General features: G+C 46.0%; 1 protein-coding gene across 4 annotated transcripts in view; it reads left to right on the top strand.

The window, feature by feature from the left end:
- Positions 1-1,365: 1,365 nt before the first annotated feature.
- Positions 1,366-18,650, top strand: part of LOC114912865 (LRR receptor-like serine/threonine-protein kinase IOS1) — a 75,246-nt gene continuing 57,961 nt past the window's right edge. For all 4 annotated transcript variants that reach the window (XM_073251447.1, XM_073251435.1, XM_073251442.1 and 1 more), the window contains exon 1: positions 1,366-1,484. In XM_073251447.1, coding sequence (XP_073107548.1) covers positions 1,385-1,484 — 100 coding nt within the window. In that variant the 5' untranslated portion in view covers positions 1,366-1,384. The remainder of the gene's footprint in view (positions 1,485-18,650) is intronic.

Here is an 18,650-nt window from a genome sequence, read left to right as displayed (position 1 = left end):
TAAAAAATTCTCAAAATCGGCCTTCATAGGGATGACAATTGATTGAAGACAGATTGGATTAGCCAATATCTATACCTATCCCATGATTAAAAATCCTATATCTATACTTACCTCATACCTGCCTTGGATCAGGTTGGGTAGATGGTGCAAGTTAGGCCGAGTTGGATAGATAAAATGGGTTAGATCGAGTTGGATCAAACAGAGCACGTAACTTGTGATGCAAACATTCTAAAATGATTATAACTTTGAAATATGAGATTTAAATAATGATTAAATTGGATCGGATTTAAAATGGGATATACTATTATCTGTATGCAACCCAAACCTACTTCAGGTGTTTTATCTAGAATCCATACCCTCCCTAGGTTTTAATTAGGTTAGATAGAGTCTTATGTGGATTGCGTTGGGTTGAGTACCTAATGGATTGGCTATAATTACCATTCTTAGGCCTTTAGGTATAAATGCTTAGGACAAGATTCGTTGTCTTGGTATTGAACATCTATCAATACCATTCTATTATAATATCAATTTGTGGTACAGTGCAAGATGATAAGCCATACCAAATATCAGTATAGTCAATTATGTTGATCAGCATTTTTTAAAAATAATCTCTTTGTAATTTGATTTTTTTTTTGAGAGAAAAATATGCCAACTAGAATGTTGATTCCTGGGCAGATTTTCAAATAGAGGTATAAATTTTATTGATATTTATAAATGAATTGACAAATCCATTTTAGTGCTCCATGTTTTGATTATTTTGGTTGAAGATATTATCATTGTCTGGATTGCTTAACAATGGTGTATATATTTTTTAATTTATTATATCTAATTTATATGTCCAACCTCTAGTGTTAAATGCTTTTAATAACAAATTTCAGAAAAAAGATTGATTATAACTCCTGAAAAATAAATTTATTCAAAACTTTTTTCAAAAGGCCACTCCCGCGCGCTAAGACAGCACCTAGCACGGTTCGATATAAAATTTTTATCATAAATATTTTGCCATCTATTTTTTTTTAAAAATATAAATTTATATTTTCTATTCAGAGAATCACCACCGCTATCCCCAGCAAAAAGGCTCCACACTAGGTAATTTAATTTAACAAAACCCCGTGGTAATATACTGGTAATTTTATAACGAATCAATGTAGTTTTTTTTTTTTTTCAATCTGAATAAACAATGTATAAGAAAAATTAATATTCATTTAAGTTTCCGAAACTAAATTATATTCTCCGTCTTTTTTAATTGATGGTGTGTATTTTTTCTTCACATTTAAATAGCCCCACCGCGTAGCATGGGTCCCACATTAGTATATAATTAAAGTTGTGCCGCTAGGCTGACACAAACACATTAAATAAGTCAGTTGGTTCGGAGAGCCCCGCGATGGCGCAATGCCTTCGTTTACCAAGGGAGACGATGGGAATCCTCATTCAAATAGGTTTCTTAGCGGCAGCAGCATTTCGGGTTGTTAATGGCCAAAAAGGTATGGATACATACTACAGTTCCAATCCCTGTGAAATCTTATCCTTCTCCATTTTTCTCTTGAGCAGAACTGTTGGTCCTTCACATTCTTTTCATAAGCCGAGCTTTTTTGAGATCAAAGGTTGGGCATATGACAGCGTGGTGGTCTAACCTATGCGGAGCTGGACGTAAAGTAACACATAATGGCCAGGGTTAGCTTCCTATTGAAGGGCACCAATCCTCTATGGTGGATAGTTTGCATCATCGAGTGCTGTGTAGTAAACGATGGCTGTCATTAAAAGATGGATAGCTATCACAAGACAGCTTTATGTGTCATACACGTACAGTGCGTCGTTGTTGATAGCCCGTGGAGACCATTGAGTATTACACAGCAATTTATGGTGTAAATCATGTATCACAAAAGATCTTGGATCGTTCATGTAATTCTGATCCTTCATAGAAACATGAAGGGCTAAGAAGACAAGGAGAGATGAGAACAAATAACAGAGAGGTTTAGCCATAATAGAATCTTTTTTTCAAAGTTAGCTTGAAAGGAAATTAAAATTTCTTTTGGCATCGTTACTGCAGTATTTATTTCTTTATTTTAAGAATAAGGTGTGGGTATCACTAAATATCTATATATCATTCCGAAATGACGCAAAATTATCCAAGTCAAACGCATGGAAAAAACGAGGGACAGTGGAGTTCTTTGCTAAGCCTGGGCGTGGGTCACTAGGCCGCAGGACAGCTTCTGCATTTTAGCTGAAACGGACATTAGGTCAGTTGATCTTTCCTGAGCTCCCCAGGGTTTCCAGATACCAAGGGAAAATAGAAAATTTGCTGTGATCTTTGAGAAATTTTTTTCTCAAGGGAGAAGGATTTTTGTTTTTCTTTGCAACAGCTTATACTGCATTTGTTAAAGTACGTCCCTGATTTTTCTTTTTTTTTTTAATATCTGATAAAAAATATTTTGTATGAAAAAAAATGTTTTGCTTTTTTTTTTTTAATTTTGTTTGGAGTAGAAGAGAGGTAAGTACCACCTGGCTTTTATTCCTTAAAACACAGAAATTTGCAGTGAAGTGTGTGAAAGAAAAAACAACAGCCACAGCAGCCATAGATAACTAAGATAAAATATGGAGAAAAACTACGTGTCCATGACTTTCTTCAATTTTTAAAAAATTAATAAATGTAATTTGTTTTAAGAAAAGGATGGGTTTCTTCATATAAAAAAGATTTTTTTGAATTTTCCTTTCAAATTCCCACAGATATATCCATTCTTGTTTAATTTAAGGCATCCAATTTAGCAAAAACAAAATAGAGAGAAAAAAAGAAAGAGAAAAAAAATGCAAAACAGGTTAAATAGAAGCAAATTCTAAAATAATAGGAAAAGCCTATTCCTTCCAACATCTGGATAAAGAATTTGAATTTTGGATTCTATACGCTACAATTTATGCATTATAGAGCTCTATACTATTATAGATAACTACTACATCATTTATCTCAAAAATAAATAAATTTTATTAATTATTTTAATAATATATTTATATATTTTCCAACACGACATATGACACGTTATGAGAATGAAAGAGAGCAATCTATTTTTAAAATAAAAATTATATCCTACACTGCATCTTAATCAAGTTGCCGTTTTTTTTGTGGGCTCCATCATCATATGCTAACCATGTTGATTGGTTTAGAGGGACGAGATAAATTTATTGACATTATAGATATATGATCAAATTTTAAAATAAATAATTTTTATTAATTATTTTAATAATATATTTATATATTTTTTAATATGATATATGGAACATGACACGTCGTAGGATGAAAGGGAGCAGTCCATCTCTAAAATAAAAATTATATCCTATACTGCATCTCAATCACGTTGTCTTTTTTTGGTGGGCTCCATCATCAGATGCTAATCATGTTGATTGGTTTAGAGGGATGAGATAAATTTATTGATATGATAGGTATATGGTCATCTTTATAATGATTACTTCTAATCATGCCCACGGAAGCCACATCTTTATAATGATCTTGACAAACCACTAGCTTATCAGAACAACCAAAGGATCATTGGAAACTGGCCATGCACCGGACCAGTTTCTATATTAGCTGCCAGCCATCATTGTCATTTCTTCTGTACTCACACAACCATACTGGCTGACTCGTTGCCGTTTCTTTTGAAGTCAACCCAGCCAAAACATTTCTGCCCAATATCCTATTTTTTTAGGTAGAATAATATTCTACTCCCATTAGAGGTGCAGATAAATTGGATCGGACTAAATTATAAATGATCCTGATCTGATCTGATTTTTTAATCAGATCCTGATGTTAGATCCAGATCTAATCTAATAGAAGATCAGATCGGATCAAGTCGGATCCATTTCATAGACAAAAATTTTATCCTAATAGATCATTCATATTAGATCGGATCGAATGCATATATAACTCAGCCCCAACTCGAAAGGTCCGAATTTGGTTTGGATCCAGGTCTATAATCCAAAAACATTGTTGTGCTTATTTCTTAACCATGTTAATGATTTATAATCCAATTTACTTCTTTTCATTGAATTTTATTTTTTCTCTTTTTAGGTTTTTTTGTTTAATTGGAAGAAGATTCTTTCCTAAATGCCTTTTCTCTCACTTCCCCTATCCAACTTTAATTTGTAACTTACTATAGATTTATTGCTTAAGCCACATGAAAATGGAAATCATGTAATAAAAATTTTATATTTTAATATTGAAAAGCTGACAATACTGTTATAATTAGTCATATTTTTTTTCTTCATAATATTCGTATAGTAGTTCAATCAAATATTGTTTAGCTCTGTCCAAGCTACGAAGCAAAAGCAAGCATCTAGCCATCTTTGTCACTTTGATTATCTGAAAACTTTTGAGAACTTTGAGATCATTTTGCCTATGAGTTGTTGGTTCTCAAAATAATTGTTAACAATTACTTAGTTGTGAGAATTTCAATATATGCAACTCGATGCCTGTCAATTGGAAGGGCAAAAATGTATGAAATTCAATAAATTTGAGACTCATCAAAAGCTTTTGGAAGATGATTGATAGGGGGCTTGCAGAGAATAAGTCATTACTATTGATTGATTGAATAGATTTACCAAGGCATTAAGATGAAATACCGAGAGAGCAATAACATTTTATTACTTTCAGACCTTCATTTAGCCATTTTTTTCAAGACCAAGGAGGAGGCAATGATAAAAGATGGAAATATGGAAGCTAGGTCCAATACTAAGTTGGGATTAGGTTGGGTCAGATTATTGAGCATAAGATCCAAATCAACTTATAAAATCAAACGGATCAGATTGGATCCGAATTTAGTAAATCTAGACTCAATCAAAAAAATAGAATTGATCCAATTTTAAAACTCGATCCGACCCATAGGCCTTTTAATACGAATTGAATCAGATCTAAATAAATCGGATTGGATCAACTCATAGGTCAACCTGTCCCATTTGTAGCCTTAACTCCCATGGTCTACATCTCTAACATTCTCAAAGCCAAAGGGCATATGCAGAAAAATGCAAACAGCCTCAAAGTCCTGCTCTCTCCTGTCTCCTTAAATTGATTTCGTCCACCTTGATGAGCAGCAGGCCAGCAATTTCAGGTGGAGGGGGAGTGTTTCTGAAAAGATTGGGCTTTTTTCCTTAGTGATTGCATTTTCATTTTAAGCTTAGTTCCAAAGGCTTGGACTATTTGGATCTGCTTCACTTCTACTTCCCTTCTTCTTTTTTTTCTTTTAAAAAAATAATTTATTATTCTTATTTTATTATATTTATCGATGAAATTGGCAGCTTGTTCTCCACTTAGCAGTAGGAATATAGATATTGGGTAACCTAATCCAATCTGAACTTGAATTCATTATATATATATATATAGTGTTCTTATTTTATTATAGCAGCTGTACTCAACTTAGCACTAGGAATATAGACATTGAGCATTCTAATCCCATATGAACTTGAATCCATATATATATATATTGTTGCGGCCAATCCCCTCGTCGCCTGATCGTCGGAGACGTGCACCTGCAAGGAAAGTCCTCACTGATCGGAGATGTCTCCAGTGGGGACCCTCTGATGCTTAAGTCAGAGAGAAGACTAGGCAACAGTGAAAAAAATTAGGGGCTCAATGAGAGAGAGACCTTACCAAAATCGTTGCCTTATTTCATTTTATAGAAGAATGCGGTATGGTCCCGTCATTAATGGTGTAGACAACTGGAGAGTTGTCAAATCATCGAAGACTATCAAATCATCGTGGGTTGTTAGGTCATTAGAATTAATCCATGTTCTTAGCAGGACAACGTCCCATGGCGGTCGTACAGCATGTCCTTGACAGGATAACAGCCCATGGCGGTTGTATGGTGTTTGGATGGGCTGGCCGACTATATGTCGGTATTTGGTTGCCGAAACGTCGGATGATGACTCAGAAACACCGTCGGCTGATCTGGGGTCTTGTGGAAGTCGGATGTCGGCTGCCATCCCCGACAGCGAGTCGGTGATATGGGTTCGGCCGTTTGGTCAGTTGGAAACAGTATTGATCTGTTTGGCCGGCATACCTTTGGCCGAATATTGTTGGCAGTCATTGTCGGAGTCATCTGTCCATCCGGTGGGTAGAGTCGGGTGTCGGGCGGACCGTTCCGAGGATAAGTCGGCATATAGGGGTCAGCCGGTATATCCCAACAATTGCCCCCCCACTCCTGAGTCTGATGTCGTGTTGGTCCGCGTTACCACGTGGGCGGCGGCCTCGGGCGAAAGGAGTGGTTTTCCATCACGTCATGCCCCGACTCTGCCGATCGTACCAACAGACGAGCCGGTGTCAGACACCTCATCGGGAACACAAACCGCCGTCGGCTAATTAATTTCGAGACGCGATTTTTTCGCCATGCGTCGAAGGGCTATTGGGCCGGAGTCGTTCGCACGGATGGAGGCAACGTGGATGGAGGCGATGTGGCTCGATCTGGGGCAGGTGCGTCGAACCGTCGGACCGAGGAAGGGCCCAGGCGCTGCCATATGTCAACATCTGAGAAACCCTCGTTTGGCACGCTTTCATCTTGACCATCGAAGGGCTTTATATATATACGGCCACTCATATCCAAAGCTTCACTTTTTACTGCCCTGTTTCTGACGCTGAGGTCTGTCGAGTTGTCCTCCAATCCTAGGTAGCTGTTTCCATCCTCCTTCTTTGAAAGCTCTTCTCGAAGCTTTTCATTCTTATCCCTTTGCATCTTTCTTTTTATTCTCTTTTCTTGGGGCTAGCGTTATGGCTAGAACCTCTCCTCGAGGAAGTCAGTCGGAGAACCCGACCAATGATTTTCGATCGACCCCGGAGGTGGAGGCTTCTTCACTTTCGGGACCGAATGTCGAACGGCTTAGGGAACAATATGGTATCTCGGAGCAGCTTCGACTTTTCACCCCTGGGGCTGAGGGTCGGGTTAACAACCTGCCTCCAGGCCAGGTGGCCTTTTATGTTGAGGACCTTCGGGCTGGTCTTCACTTCTCGATTCTGGAGTTCGTCCGAAATGTCTTGGATTATTACGGACTTTGCCCGACGCAGCTAGCATCGAACTCAGTCCGATTAATAATCAGCTTCGCTTTGTTGTATCGGCTCTTGTCGACCTTTCCCTACATCTCTCTCTTTCGGGCATTCTTCATCTTCCGACCCCACCCAAAAGCTCGAAGGTGGTGGTTCTTCAATCTGTGGAAGGGTCTTTCATTCATTACCGATCTTCCATCGTCGATCCACGGGTGGAAGAATCAATTTTTCTTCACTACCCTAGGGGTTTCCTTCTCGCTAGGGCGACCCTCGAACTCAGTCGAACCAAAACAGTCGAGTGGAGGCAGAAGATCGAGAGGACTTTCACTGACTGAAGGATATGTCGGTGCCGAAGCAGAGAGAGCTCGTCACCAAACAAGCTCTCTATGACGTCGGCCTAAGTTCGGTTCCCCGCTTAGGTATAGTTCGGTCTGTCGGTCGTCTTTTGACTTTTTCATCTATTTTCGAACTTGTGCTAATCTTTCGTTGAAATTGCAGGCATGCTGCTGAGAGTAAGACTAACAGATGCCGATATTCGGCAGCACGCGGTGAGAAAGAGATCGGTGCCTGGGGTCGGACCTTCGCGGCCACCCAAGAGGCCCCAGACATCATCTCCGACTGCCGTTGCGATGGCGGTTGCACAGCCTGACACCGAATGAGCATCGAGCTTTGAACCAGTCATCGCCTTATCGATGCCGGTGGTGCCACCCGAGGTGCCGTCCGAGGAAGGGGTGGCAGAGGGGGCAGCCGAAGGAATATCGATGGCCTCGCTTGTGGAAGAGGTTCGGGTCGAAGCACGAGAGCCCGAACGACCTGCGGTGGCTCCCATCGTGCCCTTGGGAGGAACTCAGTCGAGTTCAAGCTTTCCATCCTTCTTCGATCTCTGGGCCTGGGCGACTGATCGAGGGAAGGCTCCGATGGCGTCGACGGACAACACAAGGTCGGCAGACCGCATCGCATCGTCCGACGTTCAGGTTTCCGAGGGAGCATCGGCCCTGGCCAACCACAATTTGGCTAGGAGGTTGTGTCAGGCAACCATTCTCCCGACCGATCGGGAGCTCTTGAAGAGTCGACAGGTGATTGAGATGCTCTCTTCATTCTACCCAACCATGATCGAGGTGAGTTCTTCTTTTTCTTTCCTCTCCATTATTATTTTCATCATTTTATTTTTCTGACGATTGGCCTTCTACTTGCAGCTGATCTACAACATGTCTGAGTTGGAGGTCAGATACCGAAGGTTTGGCGACATCCGGGCGGCCTGAAAGGATAGGACGAAAATCATCGAAGTCGAGAAGGCGGCGCTGGTGGAATAGTTGAACCTGTCGGTCGACTGCGAGGCCAGGCTCGAGGAGGAGATTTTCTGACTCACCGACGACTTGGCTGCCTCGGAGGCCGAACTTCAGTCGGCCCGCGAGCAGGTCAAGCGCAAGACCCATTCCGCTCATCGACTGCGGTGTGAGTGGGACGGTTGCATTAGTGAGCTCGAGGCCGAGCGCGAACAACTTCGGGTCCACCTGGAAAATCTGGCCAAGGCCGAGGAGAACCTGTCCTCCGCCCAAGCCGATGCCGACATAGCGAAGGCGGAGGCGGAGTCGGCTAAAGAGGCGTTGAGCCAGGCGATGGAGGACTTTCGAAGCTCGGACGAGTACTGGGAGGAGCTTCTCGAAAGCGGCTTCGCCTCCTACCGAGTGGGGTACGAGGATGCCCGGGATGCAATTCAGAGGCTATACCCGAAACTCGACCTGAGCAGCATCGTCCCTCTAGGGTCGGAGGATCAAGCCGCAGAGGAGGAGGCCGACCCAATATCGAAGGATCAGACGGCTGCGGAGGAGGCTGTCCCTGGGCTGGTGGAATGAGCTATCGAAGGTGAGGTGGCTCCAACCTTCGATCCCACTCTGACCTGAGCGGGTACATCGATCGCTTTCGAACCCTTCTCGATCTAGGAAGTCTATTCCGATGAGTAGTCGGAGTATCTGCTCTGTTGTTTTTATTTTATTTTTGTTTCATTTTTGATACTTGTAATCAGGCTTCGATCCAATTTTGTAAGTCTAACTTCAACTAAATGAAATCGAAGACTTTTCAAATTTTTCCCTGCATGCGGTTCAAAATGTATGTCTCACCCAGACATCTCCAAGTGTATAGATCAAAGATCTGACATACCTCGTTAGGACATTCGGTAGGATCCAGTGTAGTTAATCAAGATAGTCAGTAGCATGCACTATGCTAAGGACAGAGCAAGCCCCGATCACAGATCGACGTCCTGACTGTCATACAGGTTATGTAGGATTCGATGGTCGAGAGTCGTTCGATGCAGTTAGCTTGGGTGTCGATTATAGGTCGAGCGTCTGTCACCTAGACCTTGGTCGGGCATGCACGTCGAGTCGGGTGTCGATCAATCTCCGAACGTAGCTTGTTGATACGATCATTCCGTAGAATCTGATAGTCGAGTAGTATCCGACGTATTTGGTTAGGATAACGATGACAAGTCGAATATCCGTTGCCCGGCCCTTGGTCAGACATATATGTCGTGATGTATGATAAACGGTGGCAAGCCGAATATCCTTTGACCGGTCGTGACCAAGTTGGTATGTCGCAAGTAAGACCTCGGTCATCTTGATGTTTTGTCCTTCTTAGTCGAAGCCAAGTCAGCAAGTTAGCCAGCCGCATTGATTGAGAGTCGACTGTGGAAGGAGCGTAGCTTTAACTTAGGGAGGTTTCATCGCCAGCGCTGGCCTTCCATTAGTATAGACAGAACGGTTCTCGTAAGAGTCCGATGTGTCATCGACGATCGAGCCATAGGTTCCCAATGAAACGTTGGGCCCAAGTCGGGGCGTCGGGGCTCGTACTTCTGGCGAGGGCCGACCCACGGTGGAGAGCCAAACTTTGTTGACTCTGGGGTTTTGAAATTGAGTTGTATTCCGAACAAGGGCATACAGAATTCACTGATGGTACAATTTCAAGTTGTCGGCATTTCAAGTCCGGGGAATGGCTGTCCCTTCCAGGGTCTCAAGTTGGTAGGCGCCCGACCTACAGGTGTTCGCTATCTTGTAGGGTCCTTCCCAGTTCGGAGATAGTTTTCTTTGATCCAGAGGCTTCAAGACTTCCGCCTTCCTTAAAACCAAGTCTCCCGATCTGAAAAACTTTGGCTTAACTTTAGCATTGTAGTATTGGGCCACTCTTTGTCGGTAGGAAGCCATGCGGAGTTGAGCCTCGCGTTGGAGCTTGGGTAGGAGGTCTAAGTCAGCTCTCTGACACTCGGAGTTGTCTGGTTCACAGTATTGCTTAACTCTGGTCGATGGTAGTCGATCTCAAGTGGGATCATTGCCTCCATCCCATAGGCCAAATTGAAAGAAGATTCTCTGATCGGAACACGGGATGTCGTTCGATACGCCCACAGGATCAAGTGCAATTCCTCGACCTATAGGCCTCTGGCTTCATTCAGTCGAGTCTTTAATTTACGCAGAATGGTCCGGTTGGTTACTTCGACTTCCTCATTGGACTGTAAATTTCGACCAAGATCAGCTTATGCGTGATATGAAATCTTGCACAGAACTCTTTGAAGTCTTGATTGTCGAACTGTCGCCCATTATCGGTGATGATAGTGTGTGGCAGTCCGAATCTGGAGATGATGGACTTCTGGATAAAGTCTTCCATCTTATGCTCGGTGATTTGCGCCAGGGGTTCGGCCTCCACCCACTTAGTGAAGTAGTCGATTGCGATGACTATGAACTTTCTTTGGCCAGATGTCGGAGGGAAAGGGCCGAGTATGTCGATCCCTCATTGGACGAAGGACCACGGGGTGACAATGAAAATCAGCTGGTTGGCGGGCTGGTGTTGTATGTTGGCATACTTTTGACATGGCTCACACCTCCGAACCAAGTCAGCCGCATCTTTCTTCATGGTGGGCCAGTAGTAACCTTGCCATAGGACTTTGTAGGTCAGAGATTTGCCCCCCAGGTGACTTCCATAGATCCCTTCATGCACCTCTCTGAGTGCGTAGTCCACGTCCGTCGGTCCCAGGCACTTTAGCAAGGGAAGGAAGAATGACCTTTTATAGAGTCGCCCGTCCATCATTACATATTGGGAGGCCAACCACCGGAGTCGCTTGGCTTCCATGGGGTCTTCGGGGCTAGTTCCGTCAGTCAGATACTGAACGATCGGATCCATCCAGCTTGGCTCGATCGTCAGTTGTAGCATCTCCTCAGCCTTGTCAACGCTCGGTTGCTCGAAACTCTCTACGAGTGTCTGGCCCAAAGCGTCGTAGGCGGATGTCGCAAGCCTAGAGAGTGCATCGGCCCGAGCATTCTCCATCCTGGAAATGTGGGAGATCTCAAAATATTTGAGGTGCGCCACAAGATCTCTCACTTTTTAAAAATATTTTGCCATGGTCGGATCCCGCGCTTCGAATTCGCCTCTGACTTGCCCTACAATCAGCTGGGAGTCGGAGAAGACTCTGAGGCTATCGATCCCGAGCTCCTTCACCACTCTCAAGCCAGTGAGAAGTGCTTCATACTTGGCTTGATTATTAGAGGCTTTGAAGTTGAATCGAAGGGCGTACTCAGTAACTACTCCCTCCGAGTTGGTAAGCAGGAACCCGATCCCGCTCCCTTGAGCATTAGAAGCTCCATCTATGTGTAATACCCAGGTTGACCCAAGGTTATATTCCGAGGTTGCAGCTTCTTTGGAGTTCCCATTTTCTGACATTTGGTCGGTTATTGGGCATTCCGCAATGATGTCAGCCAGAACTTGGGCTTTCAAAGCAGGTCACGATCGGTACTGCATGTCGACCTTGCTCAACTTCACCGTCCATTTCGTCAGTCATCCTGATGTGTCGGGGCGATGTAGGATCACCCTCAGGGGTTGGTCGGTGAGGACCATGATGGCGTGCGCTTGAAAATATGGACGGAGTCGTTGCGCTGATATGACCAAGGCAAATATCATTTTCTCTGCTCTTGAGTATCGAGTTTCGACTTCGTGGAGTACTTTGCTGGTATAATATATGGGTTGGTGAATTTGACTCTCGTTCTCCCAGACGAGTACCGAACTAACCGCCTCTGGGGTGGTAGCCAAGTAAAGGTACAATATTTCTTCGACCTCTGGCTTTACAAGCAGGGGTGGAGAAGTCAGATATTTTTTCAAATCTTCGAAGGCTTGCCGGCACTCATTCGACCAAGAGAAGTCCTTTGTCTGCCTCAGGGTTTTAAAGAACGGGAGGTATCTCTCAGCCGATCGAGAAATGAATCGGTTAAGTGCGATGATCCTTCCATTGAGCTGTTGTACTTTTTTTTTGATATTCGGGTGCCGCATGTCGATAATCGCCTTTATCTTCTCAGGGTTGGCCTCAATTCTACATTGAGAAATGAGGAACCTGAGAAACTTCTCCAAAGTCACTCCGAAGGTGCACTTGGTCGGCTTTAGCTTTATCCGATGTCGCCGAAGTGTACGAAAAGTTTCTTCCAGGTCTTGGATGTGATCTGAAGCCTGTGCGCTCTTCACCAGCATATCATCCACGTACACCTCCGTGTTGCACCTGATTTGAGCTTTGAAGACCTTATTGACGAGTTGCTGGTAGGTGACTCCGGCATTCTTCAGACCGAAGGGTATCACTCTGTAACAGTAAAGGCCCTTGGTGGTCACGAAGGCCGTATGCTCTTTATCCTCGGGTGCCATCCGGATCTGGTTATATCCGGCAAAGGCATCCATGAAGCTGAGCAGTCGATGATCGGACGTCGCATCCACCAGTTGGTCGATCTTCAACAGTGGAAAGCTGTCCTTCGGACAGGCTCGATTCAGGTCGGTGTAGTCGATACAGATCCTCCACTTTTCGTTAGCTTTCTTCACCATGATGACATTAGCGAGCCAGTCAGGATATGTGGTTTCTCTGATGAAGCCCACCTCGAGTAGTTTGTCCACTTCCTTATCGATGACCTTCTATCTTTCGGGGGTAAAAGATCGTTTCTTCTGTCTCACCGGCCTCATACCAGGGGTGATGTTGAGTCGATGAGTCATTATTTTTGGAGAGATGCCGGACATATCCGCTGACGACCAAGCAAATATATCGGTGTTGGCTTTCAATAGCTCTATCAACTGCTGTCGCTCTGGGTCGGACAATTGCGACCCGATCCAGATCACCTGTTCAGGATTCTTTGCCATCGGGATGAAAATCAGCTGTTCAGTCGGTTCACCCCGTTCCTCCTCTTTTCATTGGTCCAACTTGTCGATCGATAGGGAATCCTTCGATTTATTATTTTGAGTTGAGATTTGAAAGCATCACCGAGCGAGCCGTTGATCCCCGCGCATTTCTCCAGCTCCGTTTTTAGTCGGGAATCGGACCAGCAAGTGATATGTCGAGACTATCATTCTGAGAGTGTTTAGTCTGGATCTTCCAAGTATGGCGTTGTAGGCTGAAAGTACTCGGATGACTGTGAAGGTCAAGTAGACGGTGCTTTGTCGTGGTTCGGCCCCAGCTGTCACAGGAAGAGCAATTTCTCCTTCCACTATGACGGCATCCCCGACGAAACCTACTAGGGGCGTAGAGACTCTCCTGAGTTGGTTGGTCGACAGTCGCATTCGGGAGAAGGTCGAGTAAAACAAAACGTTAGTCGAGCTTCCATTATCAACAAGAATTCTTTTTACATCATAATTTGCTATTATTGCCGAGACAACAACAGCATCATCATCTGTAAAAATGATTACATCATCCTGACATGGCTTCTTCATCGACTCTCCTTCAGCAGTTATTCCTCGGTCCAGTCGTTTGAAGATTATGTTGATGACTCCAGCAGTAGGCTGATTGTTCGCTGCCTCTTCAGTCGGTTGGGGTCGTCGGTCAGGAAGGGGTTGAGTCGGTGGGTCCCTTCGATACTTTTTGAGATATCCTCATCGTATGAGGGCCTCTATTTCATCCTTGAGTTGGATGTATTGCTCGGTGTTGTGATCGTGGCTCCGATGGAATCGACAGTATTTTCTCTGATCGTGGCCCTTTATCTTCAGAGGTGGAGGTCGTCGCAGATATTTCGCTCCTTCGATCTCCATCAGGATCTGCACATGAGGAGCAAAGAGAGGGGTGTAGGAGTCATACCTGCGATGCGTCAGTCTCGGACTCTGCCATCGGGGCGATCTCGGGCTCCGTCGTCGGGGCGAGACCCGTTTATCGGTTGGGGGCCTGCTGGGTTCAACAGGAGTCCGATTTTTCTTCCACTTCTCCTTCTGGCCCTTGCTTTCAGTTAGACGTCGGTCGGAAGCTCCTTCGTCCGTGCGCATGTATTTGTACGCGCGCTCTAGCAATTCAGCATATGTTCGGAGGAGGGTCTTGTCCAAGGAATATGTGAATCGGGACCTCCTTAGCCCCCTCTTCATGGCTGAGATAGCCATGTCTTTGTTGAGGTCCCGAACCTCAAGTGTGGCCATGTTGAATCGGACTATAAAGTATCGGAGTGTCTCATTTTCTCCCTGCTTAAGGGAGAAAAAACTGTCCGAGATTCATGGCGATTTTTGACTGGTGCTGAAATGGACCATGAAAAAATGCTCAAACTGTCCGAAGGAATGGATACCTCCTGAGCGGAGGTCGGAGTACCAGGCCCTGATGGCTTTACGAAGTGTGGTGGGGAAGCCGATGCAGAGGAGGGCATCGGTTGCCCCTTGAATTGTCATTAGAGCCTTGTAGCTCTCCAGATGGTCAACTGGGTCGGTGGAGCCGTCGTAACGCTCCACATAAGGCATCTTGAACCGACTAGGGATTGATTCGTCGAGGACAAATCGGGAGAGAGGTTGGGTGGTCCGAAAGTCGATGTCGTTTGAAGACTTCTGACCATCCGTCTGGAGCTGGGCAAGCCGACGGTCGATTTTTTCGAACTTACGTTCGTAGTCGTCCAACCATCGATGTTGAGAAACCCCAGGGGTCGAACCTCCCAACAAATTTGAGAGGGAGGTGGACGGCATTCGCGGCTGCTTCTCCTTCCTCGCTCGCTCCAGCTGAGAAGGAGAGGGACATCGAGACCGATGGGTGTCGCATCGTGGCTGCCTCCCCCCTTCTCGGTGGGAGTGTCGAGATGGTTGCTCTTGAAAAGGAGATGGAAGTTGATGCGGGCATCGGTGGCTGCTTCTGGATGGCATCGGGTGCGTCGCCTGTTCTTCCGCCGATGGTTGTGGCAACTGGGTTGGTTGTTGTTGGAGGTTTTTGACCGCGTCCATTAGAGCAGTCATTTGCCGCACGATCATCACAATCTGTGCCTCCGTGGTCACCACGAGATGCGGAGAGCTGGGTTCCGCCATGGAGGGTAAAGGAGGGGCCTCTTCCGGATGGGAAGAGTGCCTCGTCGATCCGGTAGCTCTCGATCGCTGAGCCCTGATTTTTGTCATCTCGAGAGATTTTTCAAGCTCTATGGAGCTCGCTGTCTTACCACCACCGCGGCCCCTCCCCTTCCTGGCGTGCCAAATCTGTTGCGGCCAATCCCCTCGTCGCCTGATCACCGAGGATGTACACCTACAAAGAGAGTCCTCACTGACTGGAGATGTCTCCAGCGGAGACCCTCCGATGCTTAAGTCAGAGAGGAGACTAGGCAACAGTGAAAAAATCAGGGGCTCAGCGAGAGAGAGACCTTACTAAAACCGTTGCCTTACCACATTTTATAGTAGAATGCAGTATGGTTCCGCCATTAATGGTGTAGACAACTTGAGAGTTGTCAAATCACTGGAGGCTATCAAATCATCATGGATTGTCAGGTCATTAGAATTAATCCATATCCTTGGCAGGACAACGCCCCATGGTGGTCGTACAGCATGTCCTTGGCAAGACAATAGCCCATGGCGATTGTACGGCGTTTGGACGGGTTGGCTGACTATATGTCGATATTTTGTTGCCGGGACGTCGGGTGATGACTCAGAAACACCATCGGCTAATCTGGTGCCTTGTGGAAGTCGGATGTCAGCTGCCACCCCCGACAGCGAGTCGGTGATATGAGTTTGGCCGTTCGGTCGGTTGGAAACAGTATTGGTCTGTTTGGCCGGCATACCTTTGGCCGGATATTGCCGACAGTCATTGTCGGAGTCGTCTGTCCGTCTGATGGGTAGAGTCGGGTGTCGGTCGGACCGTTGGGTCAGTCGGTATATCCAAACATATATATATATATATATATATATATATATGTTGGGTATAAAATATCCTCCAGCCGAAGTTCGTGTCAAGAGTGACCCTTCAGGGATTCTACCGACGTCCGACCTTCGGCGACATCTTTCCAAACCTCTCTGACGGCCGAGCCTCCGCAACGTTCTCGAGTTCTGCCGATGGATAAACCCCCACCAGTGTCGATCAGATTCTCCACGACGGACGGACTCCATCCAAGTTTCTACGATGGTCGACCACCTTCTAGACTTCATCCGGGCTCCTACGGGAGCCGGACTTCTTCTTCGAACAGGTAGACTTCATCCGAGCTCCTACGGGAGTCGGACTTCTTCTCCGAACTCCGGTTACAGGTAGCCTTCGTCCGGGCTCCTACGAGAGCCAGACTTCTGCTCTGAACTCCTGTTGCAGGTAGACCTCATCCGAACTCCTCCAAAGGCCGAACTCTGAGCTTCTACTGCAAGCGATCTACTCCGAGCTTCTACTGCAGGCTTCGATCGAGCTTCCTCGACAAATGATCCCCATCCGGGCTTCTACGGAGATCGGACTCTGATCGAACTTCTGTAGCAGACAGATTTCGGACGAACTCCTACGACACATGGACTCCAGCAGCCAGACCCCTCCAGTGGATGAACCTCTCCAGCGCCATCCGACATCCACTGCCGGTCGACCCTCTACCGAATTCTGCGTGAAATCGAACATCGTCTACGAAAAGCCTCTGACCGAGCTCCTACAGCAAATGGCCCTCGCCTGCAGTATTAACGTCCAAGGCACCCAACGGTAGAAGGCTTGCCAGCAACATCCGAGCTCCTCTCAGATGGATAGCTACCTCTCTCTACCAGACACCTCAATCGAGCTTCGGCCGACAGGCCTGGACTCCCTGACAGGCCACAGTAATGGCCACGACTCTGCTCCACTTCCTACGATGGATTTCGCATGGCTCCACCACTCTCTGGCAAGTCGTGACAACGGACACTGCTCCACTCTCCGTAACAGGCTCCACGTGGTAGGCCACGGTGATAGCCACGACTCCACTCCGCTATTCTTCATAACAAACTTTTCCTGGCCCTGAACGGCCCACTACCAGATGGTTACAAATATCGCTATCAGTCTGTTGCACCCTCCACCTATAAAAAGGGGACCCCAGATACGTTGTTCTCTAAGCTCTAATTTCTATCTCGAAACTCTGCTAAAATTTTCGTTCGAGCACTCCATTCTTGTTGAAGCAGAGAACTGACTTGAGCATCGGAGGGTCTTGCCGGAGCACCCCCAACTCCGGTTTAGACTTTCTTTGCAGGTCCCGATGGCGACCGCGACTCCCTCGACTCCAGCTTCTCCGATGCTGGTGGATTTTTGCACCAACAGGATTGGTGCTAGAGGGAGGGTCCTGTGTCTTCGCAGTACTCTTGTTCTTAAAGGAGCGCTCAACGGGACCGCCTTCGGTCATCTTCTCCGACATCTTCTCCTCTGATTTTCTGCTTGATCTCCACCTGATGCCTCCTCGAAGGGCATCCTTCAGGTGGTCAACGGCCTCCGCGGCCAGATCCCAGCGAGCTCCGCAAGCCCCGGCCCCATCTCCGATTTCCCAGGCTCCTCTTCCTCCGACGACAGCAGTCGGCATGGAGCAGTCCGATGATCGGCCTCCGACCAATTTCACCAACACCATCTCGAGAGAATCCCGACAGGGAACAACCGGTGTATTGGCCGGACCTCCCAAGCGACAAAGGATTGAGGAATCCATAACCTTTACTGAGGAAGATGCTCGGAGAGTTCAATTCCCCCACAATGATGCGGTTGTAGTTTCTTTAAATATAACTAATTATGATGTGCGCTGCATTCTTATCGACAATGAAAGTTCGACCGATATTTTATTCTACGATGCCTTCTCAAAATATCCATCCTTGACGGTCATTTGGGGCCGATTAGCTCCCCTCTGGTAGGGTTTACCGATGATGCTATCCCGATGGAGGGGGTAATAACTTTGACTGTAGCTGTGGGTCGATATCCAAGATAATCCAGGGCTTTGGTGGATTTTCTGGTGGTGAAGGCACCGTCAGCCTACAATGCAATCCTCGGCCGACCTGGCCTCAATGCCCTTCGGGCCGTGGTGTCGACCTACCATCTGAAATTGAAATTTTCTACTAACCAGGGGGTCGGAGAAGTCAAGGGAGACCAAGCCTTGGCCAGACACTACTACAGCATAGCCTTGCAAAGAAGTGACCAATCTGACCTCTGTCTGATCGATGGATTGGACGCCCGCAATGATCTCGCTGAGGAAAGGGATGGGCCAATCGAAGATCTGGTTTCGATCCCTTTGGATGATGGAAATACAGAGCATGTGGGGAAGATCGGCTCCAACCTGGGGGAAGAGGTGCGGGCGCAGCTCATTGATTTCCTATGAAAGAATGCGGATGTTTTCGCTTGGGTTCCAACAGACATGCCGGAGATTGACGCAGAGGTCATGGAACATCGTTTGGCCGTTGATCCAAAGCATTGACCGACGAAAGA

This window comes from Elaeis guineensis, chromosome 1 (genome assembly GCF_000442705.2).
Source record: "Elaeis guineensis isolate ETL-2024a chromosome 1, EG11, whole genome shotgun sequence".
In the NCBI taxonomy this organism is placed as follows: domain Eukaryota; kingdom Viridiplantae; phylum Streptophyta; class Magnoliopsida; order Arecales; family Arecaceae; genus Elaeis; species Elaeis guineensis.
Note: the sequence above shows the minus strand (reverse complement) of the source record. Positions and strands in the feature narration are given on the sequence as shown.